Below are 26,982 nucleotides of genomic sequence, written 5' to 3'. Positions count from 1 at the left end.
GAAAAAGCTAATGGAATTAGAACACTGGATGGAAGGATTTTAATTTTTTTAAAAATAATTTCTCAAAATTGATTAAAGGTGTCAACAAAATTTATTAAACAATTGTTTTTCGATAGTGCATTGATCAATTTTAATTCTTTAGAAAAATTTAGATTTTTAAAATTACATTGAAAAAAATTTCATATGAATAACAGTTTATTGGTTTGTTCGATGGAACACTGAATTTCTTTTCAACAATTGTTAGAAACTATATTACAAATATGTACAAAAAATCATCCAGAATAAGAAAAATATTAAATAAAAAATTTTCCTCATTAAATTTTAAGAAATAGAATTCGAGGAACATCAAGTGACATTAATAGCTTTGCAACATTTAAATTTGATGAAATTGTGTGGATTTGATTTGGATTCACAAAACAGTTTCATTTTTAAATGGAGATGTTAGTACATTTAAAACTGACACAATGTTTAATGAATGCACGACTTTTTTTTTAGTATTTTATTTGATTTGCTAAGAATTTTCTAAAATATTGTCCTTACATATTGGATTAAAAAAAAAAAAAAAAAAAACAGTACCGATAAAGATTTTTCGTTTTCCAATTATTTAAAAAAATCATTAATATTCCATTAACTAAACAATAATAAATTATGGAAGTTTTCTAATTAAATTCGTTATATATTGTAATGAAATATGCAAATATACACAGACTTGATGATGCTGATATTATCCAGGCCAAGATTTTTTTCTTAATGACCTATATATAGACCTTTTCTATGAATATATTATTGCAGGATTTCTTAAATTATGAATCCAAAACTCTTTGGTATTTATAAATAAAAAATATGAAAATTATTTTAACATAAATCATGTCATTAAGATTTCTTAAATGATTTTAAATTGAACTCTTTCTTGAGATTGACGAAAAGAGAAATTTAATAACATTAGTACACAGCAGTTTTTGTTTATATTGTCCAACATTATATATATATAAATAGAGCAACTAGAAAAAGCTCCAACCTTATTAGAAATATTTTAATCTCCCAGGGTAATTAAAAACTCAAACATCTTTTGAAAATCATTAAGGGAAGGGGATTTCTCAATGATGTGCATTCTGACAAGTGTTCTTGATATCAGTAGTCAAGATATCTAAGTATTCACCTAAAAACTGAATGAAATGTAAAAAGTGAAACACTGTTACAACACTTTTAATGTTTTTAATTCTTTATTTCAAATTAGCATACAATAAATAAAAATTCGTTGATGTATCATACATTTAGACAATATGAATGCATTATCATACATCATAAATATAACAGTTGAAGTTTTTCTCAAGTGAAAATGCTTTCATGAAATTTTTTATACTAGAAAAATGTAAGAAGCACACTATTCAAGTAATGCATTAGAAAAGAAAATTATTTTACAGTTAATGAATATTTATGTGACAAATATTCAGAGAACATCTCTCGGTGCTTAGTTATTTATGATAGAAATTTTTGTCGTATCATTCAATTAGTTATCCTAAATGCAGTAACATTTTAACAAATCGAATTCCAGTACAATTAAGGTAACAATACAAATTTGAAAAGATTGTCACCAGAATACAGATTCTATTACAATGAAAAAAAGAGCACAGTCATTGAATATTAAGGGCAACAATACTAAGGCAAATAGTACCCGTACAGCTACTGAAAAACTGTAACATGATTCAAGGCAAGCTTGAGTAATAAGATTACGTAGTGCCATCCTTTTTCAACCAGACCTAAAATAAGAGCGTGAAACTGCTTACACCCCATTAAATTACCAGTATAGTTTCAACATTACCAAACCTAAATATTTTTAGTATTCAAACATTTAATGCCTATTAAAATTTTTACTTTTATGGCTTTCTTTATAAATAAAATCCTAAGCTATAATTTTTATAACTAAATGTGTAGATTGAAATAGCTTTTTCAATGGTGCTGAAGTGCATCTGATTTATTAATATCAATTCTTAGCCTAATTATATGACAAATTTAAATTTACAATATGTATTAAAAATGATGAGTAATGTTTCCATTTTGAGTATAAAGAGCATTTTCATCATTAAACAAAATTCTTATTATACCAAGGCCTCAATACTTTAAAAATAAAGAGTGAGGTGAATTATGATATATTAATACACTATAAATTAAATTTTACCAATTTTATTTTATTTTTGTTAGGAAAAATAGATTTTAAATGTCAATTGGGTTTTCTCAAAATCTGAGAAATCAACCTATTCAGATTTCCCAATCTCACACATGGCCTGTTTGCAGTTTTCTGAATCTAATATAGAAACGAGTGTATTTTACAACTATATTATCAAGAAAAGAAACTAGTACCAGTGTTTAGAAATTACATAATTTAAACATAAATGACACATACAATGATTTACACAATGAGCCTTCCATTGTTTTTTTCAACAAACTTTGCTATTCAATTCTGGAAACGAGTTCCTAATCCCACATAATCCAGTGAAATGAACTGATGTGGATAATTATTCTTGTAATATAATGGACAAAACAACTGAAAGTATTAATGATATACTCAATATTTTCCACCAAATTCATGAATACTCATGCTTCTTGCTCATAAACAATCTACTATCCTTTGAAAAATAAGCTCTATATTTCTAAGTATTAAACCCCCCTCTCCCATACGAAATACATAATAAACATTTTAATACATACAGAAAAAAATCCATCAATACTGCTTTAGAGAATGGAAATTAATTTTCATAAAGTTTTTCCAAGATGGCAAGTATTTAACAAATTAAATTTCTGATAATAGTTTTATTTTTAGTTAAAACTAATAAATATTAATGTAATTGAATAATTTCCTAATAATAAATACTATTTTCTTACAAAACAATATATTAAAATTTCAAAAGCAAATTGTACAAAGCTTTAATATGATTCTTATACTTGAGAAAAAGCAATTAAATCAAAACTATTATCAACTTTACTTATAGCATATAATGAGTTTTCATACTTTTAAAATTTTGTTTTAAATAAATAATAAATTTGAATTAAATTATAATATTTTTTTTCTTTATTTAGTTATTGAAAGTATTACTCTTCTCAAACATTTCATTTAACAATAATAATTTTTTGACATTCATTTCGTAATATCTTTTAAATGCAATGTTTTGAAACCTGTTTTACTTCTTCAAATTGTTGTAAGCAATGTGATTTTTAAAAATTAATAATACTTAAAATAGTTAAAATTAATATTAATAATTAAAATTAATAATTAGTAATGCATGTCAATTCATTGATTTTCCATTTGATAATCAAGAATAACAATCTTTAAGAAAATATAATGATCTGTTTGTGTATATATATATTACAACTTTGAACTATAAATTTAATAAAAAGATGCTGAATAACTAATTTTTATTTTATAAGTGAATGGTAATTCTAAACATATTAATCCGTGTATGCATTCACTGTGTTATTTCATGTAAAGTAATATAAAAGGAAAGTAATTAGATGTAATCAATAAACCAACAAAGCATTTACAATCAAAGTAGTGATGTTAATGATCTCTTTTACTATTAATGTATGAACATCTATCACTTATTAATCTTAATATCTAAAGCCAAATATGATGACACTTTAAAATGTTTTAACAGAAATTAAGATTATTTTTTAACAGCCATTTTTCAATTGACATAACTATACATTTGAAAAAAATTAGATGTTCAGCATCTTTTTATCATATTAATTATCAACAAAATTAAAAATGCAGATATAATATTGGGCATAATAAGTCTAATAATAAGTCATCAATTATAAGAATGATAAGTCATCAAGATTTTTCATTTTCATTACAAATAACTTTTTTAAAAAGAATCTTTTGTTGTTTAACAAAAAAAAAAAAAAAAAAAAAAAACGGTGGTACAATTGCACTTTGTTTTTTTAAGGACATACATAAATAAAATTTTTAAAAAGTTCAATTCTAAGCTACAAATTAAAAACATCACAAAAATGAGTACAAATGATTCGTAAAGGAAAACATGTTCAAATCTTATCACAGAAGCTTAGAGTATAAAATATGTTGTAATACAATAGGATGTTTTACAACAATGACACTAATATTTTTTTTTTCCTGGGATAATTTATAAGGAAACTGCTTATGGAACTATACTTAATATTTCTAAATTTCCTCCAAGTAAAGTAGAGGATAGTAAAAAAAAATAACAGTTTACTACAAAGAAAATGAACAAACTTCTGATTTTCTTGCACACTAACATGTGGTTTCAAACAATTTTTGGTTTAAAAAAATGTTTTTAAAAAGAAGTTAATGTTAACCCTTGACTTATGAATTCATTTAACTTCCTAATTAAGTAACATTCTATTAGGGGCATTTATTGTTTTTAAAATCCTTATAATAGCATAAAGGATTTTGAGATATTGAACTATTTCCAAGTGACATTTTTAATTAATACCACCTTTTAATTGCAGATTTAAATTAAAAATTTTTAAAAAAATCTGTACTTCAATGCATATGTCAAACATATCATTGTAGGTGAAGGAACTAATGTATCATTTTATAACTTTAATTACAGGCCTTCATAGACTTTTTGAGCTATATCTACTATTTTTATAAACCATTTTTTTTTTCTTTCCCATGTAATATTTTTTTACCCAATACATACAAAATAAATTTCAGAGAGAAAGAAAAAGGTTATTCAGATGTGCTCTTGTCAGCCAAAATGTTTAATGATTGTGGGGGTGGGGGGCAATTAAAAAATAAAAACAAAATAAAGGATGAATTATGACAAAAATAACAGGTCAACTTTTATACCTTTACTGAATTTTTAATATCTCTCTTCTGCTGCTCTTATTTACCTTCAACAAATGATTTATCTCTGCTTTTTTAAAAATAATAGAAACAACCACTATAACAGCATAATCATTAGCATTAGCTGAAAAATTAAGTTCTATGAAAATACTTTTATTCACACTTAACAATTTTTTAAGTCATAAAGAAATTAGATTAATCAATGTTCAAAATATAACTTAAATAAAGGTTAAAAAAAATCATTTGTTTTTAACAAAATTTTTTTGTCCATAATGCAGTGTTAATGTGATCATGATCTTATAACACAAAGATTTAATCATTAAGTACAGAATACTTAATTTTCATTTGCTGTAATAGAAACTAATGGCTTCATTTTACTAAAAGAAGAAAAGTTATCTTGTCACAACAGATAATACTTTTTTATAATCACAGAAACTAGCTTTTGTGTTGAAGAGTATGTCTAATAAATCAAGTCAGTTTTTTCAACAGATTATTACAAGAAAAATATGAAATTTTTCAGACTAGATTAACTTTTGAAAATTATGTGACTAAAATTTCAAATTATCTACACAATTTACCTTTTTTCCTGTTTAGATCATTCAAATATTAATTGGTAAATTACAAAAATAAATAAAAATGTGAAGAAATATGAAATGACTTTTAAATTATCATGTTACAATTATTATGAGTAAATGAAAATTCCTCCCACAAAAAACATAATTTTAAAATTTTAATCTTCTAATATTAATGTCACAATTATATCCATATCAAGGTTGGGGAAAAAAAAACAAAAAACTTTTGCTTATTTTTTTTTAATACTTTTTTCCCCTGAATCATTATTGTTGAAAAAAACTATGCCAAAACTTCAAAATTATAAATTGAACAATAAAAATTGTACATTCATCAATGCTAATTATAATAAATATTTGGAAAACTGTCATGAAATTTTTTAGATAATTATAATTACCTCTTCCACTTTTTTACTTACAAATATACAAAAGCTTAATGTCAACTAAAAATTTAAATCAAATAGAATGATCCCAATGTTTTTTACTTCACTCCACTTGAAATTTGTGACAATGAACTCCAGTTTAAGAAATCCTGGTTGATATTCACAGCAACAGATAGGAGCTTGATTATATTTCAATAATACAAACAGAATAATATTTGTTCCAATTTTTTTTTATCTTTGTTTATATTTATGCAGTTTGATTACTAATTTTTGAATGAATAATAAAAATCAGAAAGTATAATTTTTTCTGTAACTCTTAAATCACACAAATTAAAAAAATAGAAGTACGCAGAATATGAAGGGGAAACCTTAGATAATATAAAATGCAACATCAAAATCATAGTATAAAAAGAGTTAAAAGTTTTAAATACTTTAAAATAAGTAAAAGATATCATATAAAAACATACAAACATGACATCACATATATAAATCAAAATATTTTAAATTATTAAATATATAGTAAAAAATAAAGCAACATGATGCATAAAAAATATCACATTAAATATAAGTTAAAATTTCAACATAAAATAGTTATATGCATGACTAGGAACGCATTTGGTGCGCTAAAAAATTAATTTAAGTAAATCTCTTCTGCAATATACATTCATTCATTTTGTGAAATAAATATACCAATATTCCTATAAAAATATCTAGGATATTCATTGATGTCAAATTAAATCTTCCTTAATACAATTTTCTGTATTTTTATACAGTATATCTTTTAATAACAATTCCATGCATTTACATAATAATGCACAGTTAGTTACAACTTTACATTTATTAAGTGTTTTATAGAAGAAATAAGCTTTAATTATTCAACAGTATACTATCTCAAGAAGTATTTATTGCATAATCTCACCATTTAAATAAATTTTTATTTCTTATTTGCTTCAGGGAGAAGAAATGTATTTTGATTAAAAATACATAAGGCCAACTAACTTCTCTTCCACCTATTGGTGGAGAATATATATAACAGTGGAACTTTATTTTCATTTGAGATTTTTTCTTTTCTTTTCCTAAGACTAAAATTGAAAAATAAAATTAGTGATTAATAAAAATTAATCTAGTTATAAAGCTACTCAACAAAGTTTTATAACAATATCAATTTCAGTGGCACAGCAACTGGAGGGATAGGAATATATAGATGTTCTAGGCACTTTTCTTAGGGGCATTATAGAAATTAAACATTAGTGTATTTATGCCACTCTCTAAAGTCAAATATAAGAGGGCAAAAAAAGAAACAATATAATGGCCAGACACAATTTATTGCTTAGGCAGGCCTTGGTAAACCATTGATGATGATGGGGCATGAAATTATGTTATGTTCTAGATGCCACTTACCATCACTATGCCAACAGTCCACTTTTTCACTCCATCTGCTAATCTATTCACAACATGATCCATTGCTTAAGCACAGGTAGTTTTGATTTTAAAGAATTCACTCAAATTATCAGACCAGATAAAGAGTTAACTAAATCTATTTCAGTACTATGATAAAAGGCAGGTATGTTGCATTCAATGGTTGAAGAAAAAAATATGTAAATACTATTTTATAACTTCATATAGAAGTTAAAAGGAATAAGAAAACCATTAAAAGAGGCACTGTTTGATGTAAATTTGAAATGACTTGAATGTGGCACAGTTGATTTTAAAATCTAGAAAATTTGAGCATTTTGCCAATGTGTGGATCCTTTTATAAGGCTGCAAATATGAAGTTTCAAATCTAACATAAAGATTTTAAACTAAAAATGCAGACTTCAATACTTCCACTATGAAATAAAAATAAATCTGAAGCTGTTTCTGTAATAATAAACTAGATGCAGAAACTTTCCTCAATGATTTTCAAATAATTCTACATCTATGCAGAATATAATTTGCTGAAGAGCAGCTTAGATTTAAAATAAAAGCCCCTTGTCAGTAATCTTAAAAATAATCATAAAATAAATAAATATATAAACAACTTTTATATAGCTGCTAAGCAATATATTAGTGAAAATAACACCTTGTAAAATGCACTTAAATATAATATTCAGCTGGCACCTTTCAACGAGGTTAAAAGCATCTTATTTTAAAATCTTGCATTTGCAGACTTTTCAATTCAGTGCCCACAAGCAAAGAGCTCAGTGCTACAATCAAAAACCCTGCAAAAAGATTTTCAAAGTCCAAACTATTTGTACAAATATTGCTTCAAACAGTTGTTGTTGAGCCTGTGTTTCTACGATCAGATTGTTGGAGGGCTTCTTCGTATGTTGGAGGTGGGGTCTGCAACAAAGAGGGCAAAAAGATTATGCATTGTTTCTATTGAAAATAAATTTTGCTACAAAGATTAATTTTAATGCACCAAAAATAATCCACAATTAAAGCAAAATAAAATGAGTGATAATAAAACCTTTTTAATATAACATCAAACATTAAAAGAGATTAAAGAAATTTTAATTGCCTTCAGCCAAATTAAGATGATTTCCCTCCTTTCAAAAATTGTGAACCATGAGCAAAACTATGAAAGCTGGAAGTGCTCAGAATTTCATTTTCAAAATCTCATACATGAGCATTTTGTGCTTCACAATATTGAAGAAAACCGAGAATGTATTTTAAATAACTAACAGAATGTATTTTAAATAACTTTGGACACATAACTAGAATTTGAATAACAAGGTCAGTTACCACATTTTATTTATTTAAATCATTGTATTTTTGAGTAATCACATTTATATGTATGAAATACAAATATATCAATAGTCAACTTCTTAGCGAATTTCATTCAAAATTTGATGGAGACCTACATTTTAGATTAATCTTTGTTCTAAATTTTATCCATCTAGATATTTCAGTTTTGTAAATAGCATATTTATATGTACACAAACAGACAAGCAGAACCTTCTGTGAACAGATTTCATTCAACATTTGGAAAAATCTACATATTTAGTGTTAAGACTACATTCCATTTTTCAAAGCATTTTTGAGAAAATTGTGTTCACAGAGAAACAGACAGATATAATTCCAAAAATATGTTTTTCAGACAGCAGGAAGTCTGAAATGTAGAGATTCATCAGAATCTAGAGTTTACAAATTTTTTAACAATTGAAATACTTTCTTTTTGTACATGAGAAAGTAATAATAATAATAATAATTACAAACAGCAATAGCATATCTCCAAAAAGCAAAACTACAGAAATTTGATCTGATGGGACAATATTTTTTCAATTAAAAATATTCTCATTTAATCTATTATATAACATTATTATTTATCCTATTTGACATTTTGGAGATTCTTTTTTTTTTGGGAAAGTACAAGAGATCTCAAAAAACTAAAGCTGACTGCAAAAGGAATAAAAAAAAAAAAAAAAAAAAAAAAAGGAAAATTTGAACTTTTAATCTAGTTTTAGACTTAATTTATTCATATTTTATTTTTGTTAAATTACTCTCAACTATAGCAACAATAACAAGCAGATAAAAATATGTGTTATGTAATGAAAATATTAGAACTTGATATAACATTAAAAATATTTTGGAAATATAATTCATGCATTTTTTAAAAAATTAATGAAGTCCAAAAAAAAAATAATTCTAAAATATCATTTGTGTGACTAAAAAAATACCCCCCCCCTTTGAATTTTTAAACAACGTAAAAATAATGTTTGTGTCATAATACATTCCAAGATTAAGGAAAGACATAAAAATTTTAATTAATTTTCAATTAAAAATCTATAAAAAATTTTGAAAAATAGTTTTTTAATGAATATTTAATACAAAGAAATTTGTAAAAATTTGGTAACTTTCTGAGTATTTTGAATGATTTTTGCACCATGCACATTGCAATTAGAAGTAATACAACAACAATAAACATTATCATGTTTATAAATGACATTATAAAAAAAAAGATCTTATAATATAATATGCAGAAATCAAGTAAATTTTAAAACCCTATCAAACAACAATAAAATAAAAAGAAAAGAAAAGAAAATTAGCTATAAAATATTTCAGTAAGTTACAGAAATTTGTATTTATTGGCATATATATCTATATCCCTTTATATATATAACTTAATAAAAAATTACAAATTGAATAGATAAATTAGCTGACAAAAAATACATTAATTATTCTCAGGGAGAAGGTACTCCATTGTAAATTTAGCATATGAAATTAATAGAATACTAACACGAAGATAAAACATACATGCAAATATAACAAATAGTCAATGCAAATTATCCAACCTTCTCCATTAAAATCATGCTATACTTACAACAATGTAATCTTTATCATCTAAAGAACCTGGTGTAGGAGGTGCAGTTGAATTTCCATCTAAGCAAGCAAAATCACCTAAATCATTTATGGGGGAGAAAAAAGAATTTTGTTCATATTTTTAAATAATTCTAATTTTTATCTAATCATCTGATTTATTTGAATACAATGCAGCATTTATATTAAGAAAAGAAAAAAAAAACTCTGCAATTCTAAATCAATGCAACATAATAATAAGCATTCTTTACAAATGTATAAAATGACAAAACAGTAAGGAAGCATTTGAATGATATCTAATTTAGATACATATGTGCTCCACGTATAAGATTATATGATGAAACTGAACTGCACTCATGATCCATCATTAATTCGGTTATTAAGAGTGTATGAACAACTTATGAAATTTACATAGGTATCACCTTCAAAAGAAACATTTATGTATCTATAGATGCATAACATATATATATATATATCAATACAAATTAATACAATTTCATCTTACTCACTTTTGCTGGATTAACCAGAAATATTATTCTGATCTAAAAGCATAATAAATTAATAAGCTTCTTAACTCATTTAAAAGAAATCATTAAACAATGAAATGCTTATGCATTCTGCAAAAATGATAATACAGTTTCCATTACAATTGTAGTTCAAGGGATAAATTCTAAGCTGTTATAGATATGCATATACAGAATGGCTACTAAATACGCTTTCACCACAATACTATTACATATATTAAGTAAATTCATTTTGCAGACTTAAAAAAGAAAATCATAAACGATGAAAATTATAAATGAATGTTTATCAGCCACCATTATTATCAATAACCAAATATAGTCTTTTTTGACACTGTCTGATAGTGCTAAAAATCATTTTAAGGGGTATTTATTACATCACATGGATCCTCTAAGGCTGCCCAAACTTCTGTGCTGTTTGGAATTTATGTAAGTCTCTAAAATCTCTCAAATGCTAAAATCAAAAGGATTTAGATCAGGAGAAAATTGCCAATCCTCTTGCTTGATAAAATTGGACAAATGACATGGAGCCAAGCCTGTTTTTGACTTGTCTCAAATGGATTATGTAGAATCTTGTTGAAACACTCAAACTTTTAAGGATACAATATATCAACATGTAGCCATAAAAAGAGGTCAACATGACTTCATGTAATTTTCTGCATTCTTATTTACTTCTTTATCAATGAATTTCAGAAGCAATTTTTCACTGTTTGGCACTGCAACCAAAACAGTAACAGAATCCTTGTTCTGAGAGAGAAAGAGAGATAAAAAATTCAGTCATCTTTTTTTTTTTTTTTTAAATTTTTTTTTTAGGTATATTCTTGAATCATTTTGTTTATACAGAATTGTTTATCAATACTATAACACTGCTAAGCATAAAACAGCTTCTCACCAAAAAATATTTTTTTACCCACATTTCCACTACAATGCTTTTCTTTTCTTATAATTTAGTAAATCTATTATTTGTACAGCAGGCTAACGCTCAACTTTTTTCTTAAGATAAAGTCAGAAATCCTGGTTTTCATTTAGAATAATTTTCTGTCTTATGTTCTTTTCTGTTGCTCTTTTCTTTGTAGAATGTAGTAGATTTCTTTATATCTTTTCACATATTCTTTTGAATTGCTCTTCTCTATAAACTGAGCTTGGAATACAAATTAAATATTTACAGCAATAAGTATTCACTATTATTTTGTGTTCTTTTATGTTAATTTTTATTTATAGTGTTACAGAATTTAGTAGCTCCTCTGCTCTTCTAATTGGAAAAATGTTCAAATGAAGCAAATTATATTTTAAGTTCTTAAAATATATAGTTCTGAAAAATTTATAAAATTTAAATTCTCATGCAATCCCTGGATTCTATTGAATATTTGAATTCTCTTGAAATATTTTCCATACATTAACATTTTGAATTAAACAAACAAAAAATACCTTTCTGCAACTAAAACTATCAACTAATCTGATATCATCTGCAAATAACAGTGATATTTAAGGCTTCATAACTTTGAACATCATAATTATTTGTAGCTAATTGTAATGAGTTATGAAGTTTTGAGTATCATTATTTTAGACAATCCATGATCATTTCAATGTTTACCGTACCTCTACGAATACTGAAAGGCCCTTAATGTCCATTCAACAAAACTGCAGTGGGTTTATGAGATCCTGAGATATCATTATGAAATTCTTCTTTTTAAACATAACTGATTGATAGAACACCCGAGGATATGCTTTGCTCATTAGATATGCTTGTCCAAATAGGTTTAGAGGGCAGGAAAATTTTCTGAGAATATTCAAATGATGTCCAAGCACATGTTAGTTTAAAAGCCATTAGCCAAGCTAGGTCCTCTTTAGCATAAGAATCCCTTATGAACATAATCTGAGATAGAGGTTTGGAGGGGATGAGGTAGGGAATTCTTATCCTTGAAAAAGAAGCTCAGGCATTCCAATATTCTAAGGTACCAGAACTCAGATAATCTTATGAATGAAAAGGTTAAGAAGGACCTGCCAATCAACAAATAGCATTTCCAGATTTGCTTAAAATAATGAATTTCAAAACTTTATAACCTGGCCATTTCTGTATGTATGTATGTATATATATATATATATATATATATATATATATATATATATATATATATATATATATATATGGCTAAGAGATAGAATGAAAATTTAGACTGTAATTTTTTCAGTAGCACATTTATTGACAATATAAAATATATGTTTATTTAGAGCACTTTTCCAATTGAAAGAAAATGCCTATCTCCAACACAGTTAAAAACTAGTTTTTGAACATGATATGTATATAGAAAAATGACTTCTAAATATAGATCTAGATACGAAAAATAATTAGTACAATGAAACAGAAATGAAAAACCTTCATAATAGCATTATTTGTATTTTACATTAAAAAAATTCAAATAAAAATCTTAAGATTAAAAGATTGAAGTACTATCCAAAGTAATATATGCTACATAGATGTGACATATATATATTATGAAATTATTCCTACCTGCACATGGAGATGTAACACTAAATTGGGAGTCAGAGTATGGTTGACTCTGAGAAGGAGCACTTGTGGTGCTAAAGCCAAGATCAGGAGAAAATTGGGAATCATGGTCATTAGAGCAGCCTGGGCGGGTCCATTTCTTCCTGCAAGTAATTACATACATCTCATGAGATAAACAGTAATACTGCACACTGAGTTATTAAGAACTTTAATATAGCTCATGTTATGCTATTCACAAATGGATGATGCTGCATTCTAATACTGCTCAGTGACACATTGAATATCCTGCCATCCATATATAAATGACATTATATATTTAGTTAAATATATAATCTTCATCAATAATAATTTGATATATATTTTATTGAATAAGCTGCCATTATGTGCTCTGCATTATGAAAAAAAAATTGTTCAAAATGATCTACTGGACAGACTGTTGAATCTAGAGGAAATGAATTTCACAAATAATTAATTCCTAAGTAGTAGGCACTTATTAAATAAGAATAGTTCAAAATTTCAGTTAATAATTAATCAAAATTTTAACAATTTCTCTTAATAACTTTGGAACATTTTATTAGATAAATATTATCCTTATATCACTTTAAATTTGTAAAATTAGCTTTCCAGTGATACAATACTTTTCATTGCATTAATTACTGAATTTATATTCACATATATTACAACAATATTAAAAATATTTTTTTATGCATATATAATTAGTGCAATCAGTTCTAAGTAAGCATTAAATCTAAAAATGAGAGGAATCAAGTTCGAAACATCATTACATGATAATATTTAAAGCTAAAAGTTTTAATCTCAATTTTTTTTTTACTTACAAATTTTTTTCTGTTATTTAATCTTTGAACCAACAGACATTGACATTCAATGCATTAAGTGAACTATTAATGTAAGTTTCACATTCTTTTTAACTCCTGAATATCTATAAAAGGTTTAGAGAGAGCTTTAGCAGATTCTTCAGGAAGCAATCTTATAAACATGAAGAGATCAAATTTATTTATTTTTTGATATAAAGGTGTTGATGGTAAATATTTGTGTATTAAAAATAATGGAAATGAAGAATATAGAATAAGCAAAAATAAGTAATGCAACAAAATGGTTATTTGATCTTAATTAATACCAATGTTGAAAAAAAGATAGGCAAGAAGAAGATAATGATCAAAGAAAAGATCTTTCATGTGGAAATTGCTTGCCAAGCTGGAAACAGCTATTATTTCAAAGAAAAGTTAAAGAGAGAAAACAACCATTTTGAGACTATGTTTATATATAGGTACATATAAATGCCTTCTAACATTGTTACAAAACTGCTAATTTCAAAACTGTTAGGAATAGGCATATATCCCAACTGAAAAAGAATTTTAAATGAAGTAAATAATTTTATTTTATATTAATAAAGTCAATAAATGTACCACAGAAATTTTTTTAAATCTAAATATTTATTTATATTATATAATTTTATATATAATATAAAATTATACATTAATATGTATAATTTTATTTTTAGTTAAGTGCTCTTGATATAAATTTTATATAGTAAAAAAAAATCTATCTTTATATAACTAAAACTAGCTAAGTTATTGGTTTTGAATATCTTTAATTTAGACTATTTCAATAGACATCTTTAAAAAAAAAAAAAAAAAAAAAAAGATGTTAACCAATAGGCAGCATTAACTTGAGGTGGCCATTGATTGGTTTAAAATAATAAAAATCAAAACATCATAACTCAATTTTAATCACAAAACAATTTAACTGTTTATTAAAAATCTAGATGAGTTAATATTTTACTGACTATTGCTAATATGATCTAATGATAACAAACTTTTGATTCTGCAATTTTTTTAGCTGTATTGTAATTAAATGTTATAATATTAAATATAATTTATTAACTCATTTAATACACTTTTCAAATGGAAATATATGAGAATCTTAAAGGGATTAGAAACTAGCAATTAGGCAATGGTTAGTGTGGACAAACTACAAAAGCATAAAACAAACTTTAAAAAAATAAAACTTAATTAAATTCCATTAATTAAAAAGAGAGAAGAATCAAAATAGATTTTATTTACAGTTGATATTCAAGTATGCAAAAATTTAGTACCTAAATTCTACTTGAACAAATACTTTCTTTTTATTAATTATTATTATTATTATTATTGCAATAGATTTACTATTTCCGCAAACGATATTTTTTTTCTTTCATAAGAAATTGATATGCATAAAATAATAAACCAAGCTACTTTCTAAAATAGTTATTTCTCACAATATTTAGAAATCATTATTTCTTATCTATATACCAAAAGCAGAGTTTCATAAAACTTTTCCACTTGTTGGTCCCATTTTTTCCCCCCGAATTTTTGCAACTTTAAGTTTATCAAAAATTTTATTTTGATTCTAGAAGCTGAAAAATAAATACAAAACAAAGCACTGATTAATAATAATGAAAAATCAATTCAACTAAAAGCAATTAGATAAGAAATTTTGTAAATGTCTTTTAAATCTGGATGATTTTTTTTCCCACAATTTCTACTCATATATATATTGGAAAATCTGAAAAGTAGATACAAACAAATATAAAGGTCACAATATATTTAACACAATACTTAATTACAGTTCAGATGCACAGTATGTTTAATAAGCTTTCATCATAAGTGCTGAGTATCTTAAATCACTTAAATCATTGGTATTATATCCAAAAAGCAAGAAAAATTTGTCATTTTTCATAAGGGGGATATGAAGGTTATTTTACATCAACTTAATTACAATAAAAGTTGTAATGTAAAATTATCACAAAAAAAAAGAATCAATTTTGCTTTCTAACCTTTTAAAATTTGTACCAAGTTTTGTGTTAATTTGTACCAATTTACCAAGTGTACTTACAGTTACTATAATTAAATCCCAGAAAGATGCATATTTTTTATATAAATTAACAAGACATCATAGAAATACTTCGTTAGAAACTGTTAAAATCAAACAATATATTCTACTTAAGAACATATAGCTTCTAATTCTATACCACTAACTATTCTAACAAAACAAAAAAAGACCTAACTATGCATTAAGTAAAATAAAATACAACCTTTCTTTTTTATTTCATAACACAAATCATAGATCTATACTCAAAGCTCAATACTAAAATATTTCTAAAGCATCATCAATTCAATTAAAATACTATTAAAAATTAATTAAATAATATAATCAATACTATTAAAAATTAATTAAATAATATAATCAATACTATTAAAATTAATTAAATAATTTTTAATAAAATATAAACAATAATTCATTAATATAACAAAATATATAAGTGCTCAGTATTATCAATTCAACTACCTTGGAATTAAAAATAAATACTAAAATTTTATATTACTAATAGGAATTTTTATTACCTAACAAGTTGTAATATACCAGCAAAACAAGCCAGTAATGCTAAGCCACCAGTTAAACAGCCTAAAACAATGTGCACAGTGTCAAGTCCACTGAAAATGTGCACAAAATAAGGTTCAACTTCTGCCATGGGAGCTAAACAAATAGAATATTGTAATGATTACAAATTTCAGATTTGAAAAGTACATAGAACAAATAATGACTTTATTAACAGTACAAACATTTCCATATAAGACTTACATTTTAAACATAGCTTCATACTCTTATTTTCATGTGTTTCATATTCAAAACCAGCTGTGCACTGGCATCTTTGAGACCATTTGCTACATATGACATTTGGATCCGTTTTTCTACATTGGGCATTGTCTAGGCAATATTCTCCCATACCAACATCTAAATAAATAAATTTAAAAAAAAATTAAAGGTCAATTTTAAACAGAACTAATGTCAATATTATTAAAATTCTACATTCATATTTACAATTCTGTTTTCATTAAATATCCATTTAAAGATCAAACATACAAAAAAAAAGTTGGGGAAAAAAATGAAAGATAAAAGCAATATTTAATTTACTTATATTTATAATGGAAGAAAGTAAAAAAAAAAAAAAAAAAGTAAAAATCAACATAACATTTAAGAAAAAAATGTTTCAGTAATTTCTATTGCTGTGATTATTTTTCTCAAAGTTGGTGACAAAGTCTGAGACAGCTAAAGCTGGCACTTCAGCAAATGCAACAGGAAGCTCAATCTTCCTGGTTAAATAGAAGTTTATATATTTTAAATAACTGATAAATCTGAAAGAAATAATTTAATTTTCAGTATGGTGAAACTTAATATTTAAATTAAAAATTTTATATTTCATAGAATTTGTTATAAAAACTTGTAATACATAATAACTACACTTAATAACCTATGATTTGTTTGTATGCAACTCTTTACAAACAGTAGACTTGAACTGTCACTATCTAAAGTGCTGATACAAATGATCATAAAAATAAATTAGGAGTAAGCACTAAATTTTGAGACCATAAATTATTCTAAGAAATTTGAATACAAGACATACACCAAATGGCAATATTAACAGTAAAGTCTTTTTCCAAAAATCCATTCTTTTTAAAGTGATTACAGTAAATAATTTGTATCTTTAAATTTTATAATTAAAAAAAAATCCCTGATGTATAAGCTTAGATTTTTATTATTTGTAACTTTTCTTTAGATTACAGCAAGTCAATCAGATTAATACATCATCTTTAATTGAATTCAATAATTTATAAAGACTCAGAAAAATTTAAAAATACAAATAAGTGAATAAAATTCAAAATAACAAGATTTTAAAAAATTATTCTAGATTATTCAGACAGCTATGCACACTAAGAATATGCTTAGATTCATTTCCTTAAATATTAGTAAAGTGTATTATTAAAAAAATAATAATGTGTATTAATAGCATTATATAATATATGCTTATATTAAGTTAAGCAAAATTAAACAGGTAGTAAATTGAAAGTTATATAATATTAGAATAAACAGATTTTGTATTGTAAAGTCTTGAAAAAATTGCAGTTAATGAAAAAAAAGCCTCAACTCCATTTACTGTTAACCTGAACTATTAAAGAGGAAACTTAAAAGGGTTGTCATTATTATTGTCAGCAAGTTTGAGCCATGACCATTATAGAGAAATGTGACAGCTTTGCCACAGAAAACTGAAGCAAGGGAATATGATATAATTGGTTCATGATATGTTAACAGTTCACAGAAGGGACTTCCCGTTTTTGAGGTGGTGGAACCAAAGTTAAAAAACTGCTTGGGAAGCAATTCATGGCAGTTAAAATTGTTACTAGATCCTGAGAATAAGTATAAAACCACTGGAAATCAAAAGTTATCTTTTTTTTTTTTTTTTTTTTTTTAATTTAAGTGGGCTGAAAAATTAATTTTATAAGCAAGAAAAAATAAAATTTATACATCACAAAAAAAAAAAAAAAATCACTTAAGATGCCATGTTACTTATATCTAAAATTTGACTGTGCTTGCCAATGGCATGAACTAAAAGTTTCAATACATGCGATGCAGCATAAAGTTCATCAATAACTTGCAGTTAATACACAAGTCCTATATATTAAGTGCCTTAAATACATTTTCAAATATATATGTAAAATTGAAAAAGTTATTTTCCCATCAATAAAGACTTATTAAATATTTAACATAGGAAATCCACAAAGTTTCATGATTGCAATAATATCTTACATGGGAGGCAATGATGGTGTGTTTTCATACGAACATTTCCTTCTGCACAAGAGCACTTGCCATTTTGGATATCACACATTACTTCACCAGTAATATTACTGCAATTACTGGTAGCTGAGCAAGAAATGTCAAAGTCTGGAGGGGAAAAAGAAAAGAATAGCTTTCATGTAAATTTTTTTAAAAATAACTCTGTTGCTAAACAATAAATTATTTAAAATACATAATGGAAGGTAAAAAGAAGTGTGTACAGGGAAATAGCAATAGAAGGGTTGATAGAAAATAACAGAAGTTACAATTTATGTATTACAATGAGTGAACAGAAATAGTTTTATTGTACAAAAATCTTCGTATCAGGCAAGTTACCATTTCCATAAGGATGGTTTAAAAAGTCTTATTTACAATAACAGACTAACAAATATACTGACTGATAATCAACATCGTTGCTTAAAACAAAAGTATAAAGCATGGTATGTAACTTTAAAAGTGTGTGCTAAATAATAATAATGGCAAATTGCCTACATAGCTAAATTAATTCTTGTATACTTGAATAATTCAGGAAAGTATCAAATATTAATTTTCTTGGAAATATCTGATTAAAACAAATATTCTTTTCTTTAGTTTTAAAATTATCACATTCACAATTCATATTCTGTGACATAATTACGTCACAAAAAATTTATATTGGTCAAGACTTATCATTAATAAAGATTAAAATTATCTTTTCTGTTGCATTTTGCATGAAGTATACACATGAATTTGAATTGCTAGGCAAAATAATAATGAAACTATTCATTACACATAATATTTACATCATTTTAGGAGTAAAATATAATTAAGCATTCAATTAAAATTTCAACTCAAACAAATTAAGATTAACCAACAAAAATACAAAGTATTATAAAATAAAATTGATACTAATAACCATAAAAATAACTTCAAATATTTCCTGCAAGAGATGTTATTATTTTGAAACTTGAAATATTAACTGATTACTTCTAAATTTAAAGAAAGATTTTATTAGGAACTTATTATGTATAAAATATGTATGTACATAATTAATACTATAAAATATTTTGTATGGCCTTGAAGACTTTATTTCCCAAATTATAGTGTTATTCTGCATATTATTTATACAAAATTACAAAAAATGAATATTATAAACAAAATATTATGCAAAGAAAGCTACTTTTATAAGTAAATTAAATCAGAAAAGGAAAAAAAGAAATTTGTCCAGATTTCTACTCAAAATTAATATTATATATATACATAATTGTGGTTTATTTTTTCATATAAGCTTTTATGTGTAACTTCCCTCCTCCCTCATGATTTATATAGCATTCCTTGTCCAAAGAATGTTGGAATTTCAAATATTTCATATCTTCTGCTTAACTTATTATGTACTTATCTAATTTAGACAGCAATATTTTATTTCTGCATGAACAAGTTTTTTTATTATAAATTCAACAGTTTAAAAAATTTAATCTACTTTTTACTTTACAAGTTCCACTTATTAAATCCTCTTTAAGGGAACAGTAGTCAAGAATAACCAATTTAAATAAAGGGAAAATTTGAATGCAATGGAACAGTAACCTATTAAGTTATTACCAGTTTTATTTTTACTATATTACTGTTTTTTGCCTGATAATAAAAAGTAAAAAATATGATATTAATCAAAAGTATGAAAATAACTTTATCTTTTTAAATTTTTCCATTAAATCTTATACTATAATTCTAATGAGCATGATTTTATAGAATTATTCTACAGTAAAGTTATTAACTTAGTGTCTCTGTGAATTCAAATAATAAAAATATATAATGAATTCATAAAACTGTATCTCACTATTCACAATATAATAAAGAAACTGAAATAAATATTGCAGTTCCACATAACTAAAATTCCATTATTTAAATTTGCATTTGATTGTAATTTAATAAGATAAAAAAATAAGAACATTTAACATAAAAGAATTGAAACAAAACATGCATGTGAAAAAATATAAAATTTGTGCGTTTTCTAAGCTATTTTCTTAAGAAAAACAATTTATTTTGTGTGCCATTAGAAAAAAGTTAATAATGTAAATTCGAAATAAATTTAATTGAATACGTTATTTACATATTTATTATATTTGCAAGATAAAAAAATTATTACCACTTGTAGTAGCTACTATTTTTGAGATTGCTATGATATTAAACAAGTGCAGTAGGAAAAGATATTTGAAAAATTTTCTTTCAAATCGACATTGTTTGAAGTTCCATGCCCATTCAGTCAAAGGTGACTTATCTGTAGACATGAGGGAGAAGAACAACGGTTAATATTATTGCATTGAATTTATTTTGAAACGCAAACAACTAATGCAGTTTCGAATTTCTAATCTCATTGTTGCAGCATCAGCTTTAAAAAGTAAGAATAGATAAACCGAAATATCAGTATTTGTTTACTGCACACTGTTCTCAGTTCACTACAATCGCCATGTTGTAAACAACGAAGATCTAAACTTTTAAGAACCAGATTCTTATTCTAAATAATTTTTGTTCATTTTTTTTTACGGTCGCCTCAAAAAACTGGTGGCTAAATATTCAAATTAAGATGCGAAAGAATTCGATGGAGTTATAAAAAAATATACTGTAATATAATACTTTTTGGAATATAATATCTGAATATTTGATTTTTTTATCATTATCATATCTTAAAATGGATCTTAAATGAAAGTTTGCTTTCAAATGATCAAATCCTTATATTAGAATCAGGTGAAGCGACAATCCTACATAATAGAAAAATATATGATTATTTTGAATGTTGTTGCAATGGTCTTTCTAATCATGCTTGTTCTAACACAGTCAATGGTGGATTTGAACCTAGTGACCAGGTAGCTGCCTAGGGTCAGTAGGTTGGAAAGAGGCCGCAAGAAAATCTATCAGAACAGTTTAGTTTCTTGTTGACATATTGATAAGTTTGTAAAAAAAAAAAAAAAAAAAAAAAAAAAAAATTCTAAGAGTTACGAAATATTGGAATAATATTAACACTTTAACAAGTAGAGCTGATTCTAATATGTTTCATTACGTTCACTAAATTATTAGCATATTTATAAACAACGAATGGGCCGTGGTGACCCCGTGGTAAAGTCTCGGTTTCGGAACCAGAGGATTTCTAATTCAAGATCTGATTCCACAGAAGAGCCGATGGACATGTGGATCTGGTGCACGTTAAATCTGTCCGGACCAAAGTCCTTCTATTAGAGTGCTACGGAAGTTTGGAAAGGGGAGTGTCTGCATGTCGTCTTCATCATCTGACCACGGTTCAAAATTACGAGACCCGTCCCAAAACAAACCTAGAGTTGCTTTAAAACGGGTCGTTAATACAACTGAACTGAATAAACACTGAATGCCTACTTCAATAGTATTGCATACAAATATCAATGCAGGGCAGTTTGGGGTCATAAAATTAAAATTTAAAAAATACATTTTCAAAAGATTATGTTTATTATTATTTTAAATATGTAATGAAGTGTGAAATCAAACTGGCCAAATTACTAAAATAGCACTTTTAAAAAAAGAGCGATGACTTATGATGCACTTTGCCTAAGATACGTCAAAGTACCTAAATCCGTCACTGAATGTTTCGGCTAAAAGTTCTTTAGTTAAACGCTCCTAAAAGAAAAGCGTGTCATCATTTGTTTGCCAAACTGATTTCTGACCACCGGAGACAGAAGCAAAATGGATTAAATTTGAGTTCCTACATCCATGGTAAGTTATCTTTCTACAAAAATTTCAAGGAAAAGTGGCCCATATTTGTCTTTTATTTAAAGTAAAACCTCGGCAGGAGTCTGTCACATATGTCGTACTTAGTCTGCTTGTTTTTAAATAATGATAATTAACAGAATACCTTATTAGCACAAAATATTGTTAAATATTTCCACTGTACTGTTCAATGTTTTGAATGCCATTTAATATCGGGAAGACATCACAACAATATTATTAGACATTTAGTACTAATATGAAGATAGCTTGAAGATAATAAAAACCATGCACTTTCTTAGTCTCATTCATGTTTTTCAACCATGCTTTCAACCATTAGGCCATTTCTGGGCATTCTAATGTGGTAAATGTGTTAGTGTCTATAAATGGTACAAAAAAAACACCCCTCTCATATTGTTAGAAGATAAGAAAAACCCCATTTTGGAGCTATAAAATGTAATTTTTTATGCTGATAAAAAAAAAGAAGGTTCTTAATATTTCCACTTTCTAGATCTGTATACTAAGGGAATGCCCCTGAGGCATGTGGAACATTCTTACTGAAATGCAATACATATAAGTCATAGTTTATATATATATATATATATATATATATATATATATATATATATATATATATATATATATATATATATATATAAAATCATGATATCTCTACTTGCTAATAATGTAATGATGGTAAAAGGAACCTGTAATATAATTTTCTTTTCATCCCTTTTCTTCTAGTTATAAATGGCACCCGAAGTGTGACTTTTTTTTTTTTTTTTTTGCCACTTCATGTTTTAAAAAATGACATTAAAGTATTTTTCCGATGGCGCCAAATTATATCATCCTACCCCGTGGTTGCTAAATCTCTGCAAGTACAAGATATTTTATGTATGTTACTTTAAAATCTGAATGTTGGATAATATTCCGAAGATATAACAATGTCGTTAGGTATTTTGGGTTAATAGATATCTATACACATTAATTTCCAGTATTTTCAAGTGTACACATTCAACTAAAGCAACCTGTATGAAGTAGCTTGTACAATCTGAAGTAATCTATATTAAAAAGTAACCGTATTTGGAAATCGGCTTGTTCAGTATTGGTTGTATTTAATTTATATTATTTAAATATTAATTAAGTAATTTAAAACTTCAAATTGCGATATACATTGAAACTGTGTATCACAATTTGATAACTGTCTTTCAACTGTTTTATTTATTATATAGAATTGCATTTATTGTACTATTAGTAAAGATAATAAAAGTGAATACGTATGTGTGTCAGCTGGCATTCTACAGAACACACTTCTTGACGACGTTGGCAATAAAATTGACACAGGTATACTTTGGAGGGCGGAATGTGCACCTCGGATTTTTTTTTTTTTTGTAATTTTAATTAGTTAAAAATTCATATTAAAGTAAAACTTTCCATCAAAATCTTCCGAAAATCACAAAAACATATTTTTTATATATGCATATATATGTTTATATATATATATGTTTATGTTATATATATGTTTTTATATATGTTTTTATATATGTAAATATTGGTATATTTAAATGATTTTAGTAATATTTTTATGACACCAATTAAATTATTTCCCATTTTTTTCTATATTTAATGACTTTTCAAAAATAGCTGAAAAATTTAGTTAAAAAAATTATTTCATCTTTTTTGTTTGTTTTGGAATAATGTTTAAAAAATGTGTCAAATAATTACAAGCAAATCACTAGTTCCTTTTACCAAACTATTTTAATTCACTTAATATGTAACTGAATTTGAAATACGTTGCCTTTTTAATACTGAAATCAAAAGCATATTTTGCTTGAAGAATAAGGAAATGAAATAAGCGCCAACAATGTTCAATTAGATAAATGTTAGATCACGCAATTGCTTTGCTTAATTAGAAGGCTTATGTAAGCAATAAACAGAACAACTGCAAAATTTTGAAAAAATAAGTTACATGATATAAAAATTTGTAATTTACACTAATTGTATTTAATTGCAACACTCCCTTTCTAAACTTATACGCTACACTAACAGGAGAGCGTTTGCTCTACGACATCAAAATAAATTTGCACCAGACTCGCATACATGACGGATCGTTAGCGAAAGTGAATGTCGAACTTGGGGCCCACCGGCTCCGGAGCTGAAAGCTATACTACTAGCTCAACGCCGGACGAAGTTTTGGGGCCATGGTGGCCAGGTGGTAATGTCTCGGAATCGGAGGGCTTCATGTTCGAGACCCGATTATACCGAAGAACCTTCGTATAAGCGGTCTAGTGCACGTTAAAACTGTTGGCGCCAAATGTTATCCCGCTGGTGTGGAAGTTTGGTGAAGGATGGCCAGGTGTCGTCCTCGTCATCTGACCATGGTTCAAAATTATGAGGTCCGTCTCAGAATAGCCCTAGAGTTGCTCTAAAACGGAACGTTAATAAAACTAAGCTAAATTGGATGGAGTCTCATATGCTTAGGTTAAAAAGCAGTCGAAATTAGGTGATGAAAATCACTTTTTCATCTCTTTCAAAAGGATTGCAGTTATCTAAAAACATGTTATTCAGAAGCTATTCGTTATGATGAGGTGATAATTCACCTTCTTTTGCGACTAAAACTGGCTGAGTTATAAAAATTTTAATATCATAACTATAAATACTATTAAAAAAAGTTTGATTTCAGACCACTTAATTGACATCTTGACCGAGATTCGTTAGTTTGCGCCTGGAGTTTCTTCAAAGCTGATTAGTTTAAAATAATGGAATTGTTGATTGTCCTAAAATAATGATATTCAAAGTTTCACAGCTCGATCAAATTTGCACGTGGAAGATTGATTTTTTGATTTGAAAGTTAATATCGAGAATTGATTCATAGAACCATAAGACTGAATAAAATTTGGATTTCAAAAATACATTCATCGACAGCAACAAAATACAATATTATATATGTCACTTAAATTTTTTTAAAAAGTAAAACTAAAAACTTAATTTTACAATGAATCAGAGAAAATTTTTAGTGAATAACCTTTAAGTAGTACATAAATCATAAAAATTATTCTGTAGCACATATGAAATTTTAATACTGAACGATTCTGTTTCCACATTAAAAAAATATATTTCTATTTAGTGAAAAAAATTGTATTAGTTGAAGTTTAAATACTTCCTCTTCAAAGTAAAGTTCTAATTTTAGGGGAGATGATAAAAAATTAAGTGAATGCATAGTACAAAAACCAGAATGGTGTAAGGTTTCTAAAATAGTATGATTATATGGATATTAAAATTTGAGAAAAATCATTAAGACCAAATAATATAAAATATTTAATTGAACATTTTGGTCGGAAAATCTGGTGAACCAACTGGTCGCTAAAGGTGGATAGCTTCATTTAATATTTGTTTAATTTTAAACTGAAAGTGAATGAACTTCAACTTAATTGAGTCGTATGCTTTCTAAATCGAAACCTGTTGGAAAAAAACATCTAAAAAGATTCAAGTTTTTTTATAGTAGATGATAGCATATGCAGTATTTTATAGCATATGCAGTTACAGTCTGGTGGAAGGGCATTAATATACAAAGGCAAAAGATCAATAGCGTACAACGTAAAGCACTGTTAACAATAATGGGGACTTTTCATACAACATCTATAACAGCTCTACAAATAATTAGTGGACTTGAACTAGTAGATCTGATATGTGATAGTGAAACCGTTTGGTAATGGATAAAAAATCACCATAAAGACATCAATATTTTTGGCCAAACAATTCAGGGCTCTAAAATGATTAGTTATGAAAATAGATGGGTTCACCCCAGTAAAATTGAAAAAATACAGTGGGATGTTTCTGCAGTGACAGCTCCGCTTTCCATCTATACAGATGGTTCGAAAATGAATCAACAAGTAGGAGTGACTTTTTGTGTTTTTGAGGGTGAAGATAAAATTGAAGAGTTTCAGAATAGACTTGAAAATCACTGTTCAATTTTTCAAGCAGAACTTTTTACAATATGGCAAGCTTTAAATTGAAAAAACCATAATAAACCGTATTTGCATTATCATCTATTCACGGACAGCCTTAGTGTATAAAAGGCTCTTCAAAAATTCAACCCCAAAAATAATTCAGTAGATGTTAAAAATCTGGTAGATGGTAATATTTCATTACATTGGGTCAAAGCCCACATTGACATTAAAGGTAATGAACTAGCTGATCTGGCTGCTAAAACTGCGTTGCTTAAAACTTGCAATAGACTATCATCTTGGAGAATCTGAAAGAACAATCAAAACTCGACTTCGTAAAATTCTCATCGATGAATGGCAATTAAGATGGGGAAAATAATGAAAAAGACCGCTTTACTTTCAGTATCTTTTCTCAGGTAAAAAGAAATAGATGTATTGACAGTAAATATTTAGCCCAATTAACTACAAACCATGGTCTTTGCCCACATAATCTTAAAAGATTTAGATTGAGAAACTGTAGATGTTTATGATGACACTCCACGTTATAT

At 26.1% G+C, this 26,982-nt stretch overlaps 1 protein-coding gene across 1 annotated transcript; it reads right to left on the bottom strand.

Moving 5' to 3' along the window:
• Positions 1–3,924: 3,924 nt before the first annotated feature.
• On the bottom strand, positions 3,925–21,217 carry LOC129969494 (uncharacterized). The gene is made up of 7 exons (XM_056084094.1): positions 20,902–21,217; positions 18,753–18,887; positions 16,749–16,901; positions 16,511–16,643; positions 13,110–13,249; positions 10,081–10,157; positions 3,925–8,099 (listed from the first exon to the last, which is right to left on the bottom strand). Exons 1-7 carry the CDS (start codon positions 21,041–21,043, stop codon positions 8,025–8,027), a joined length of 855 nt encoding a protein of 284 aa, XP_055940069.1. The 5' UTR covers positions 21,044–21,217; the 3' UTR covers positions 3,925–8,024.
• Positions 21,218–26,982: the final 5,765 nt, after the last annotated feature.

Source organism: Argiope bruennichi, chromosome 5 (genome assembly GCF_947563725.1).
Source record: "Argiope bruennichi chromosome 5, qqArgBrue1.1, whole genome shotgun sequence".
NCBI lineage: Eukaryota > Metazoa > Arthropoda > Arachnida > Araneae > Araneidae > Argiope > Argiope bruennichi.
This window is presented reverse-complemented; position numbering and strand designations above follow the sequence as displayed.

Bases quoted from the DNA above. Each gene is read 5' to 3' on its own strand.
- LOC129969494 (XM_056084094.1), bottom strand. From the start codon at position 21,043: ATGTCTACAGATAAGTCACCTTTGACTGAATGGGCATGGAACTTCAAA. The intron at 10,158-13,109 runs GTAGGAATAATT...TAAATGATTTAG, and splicing joins TGTTACATCTCCATGTGCAG to GTGATTTTGCTTGCTTAGAT. The intron at 8,100-10,080 runs GTAAGTATAGCA...TCTTTGTTGCAG, and splicing joins ATGATAAAGATTACATTGTT to ACCCCACCTCCAACATACGA.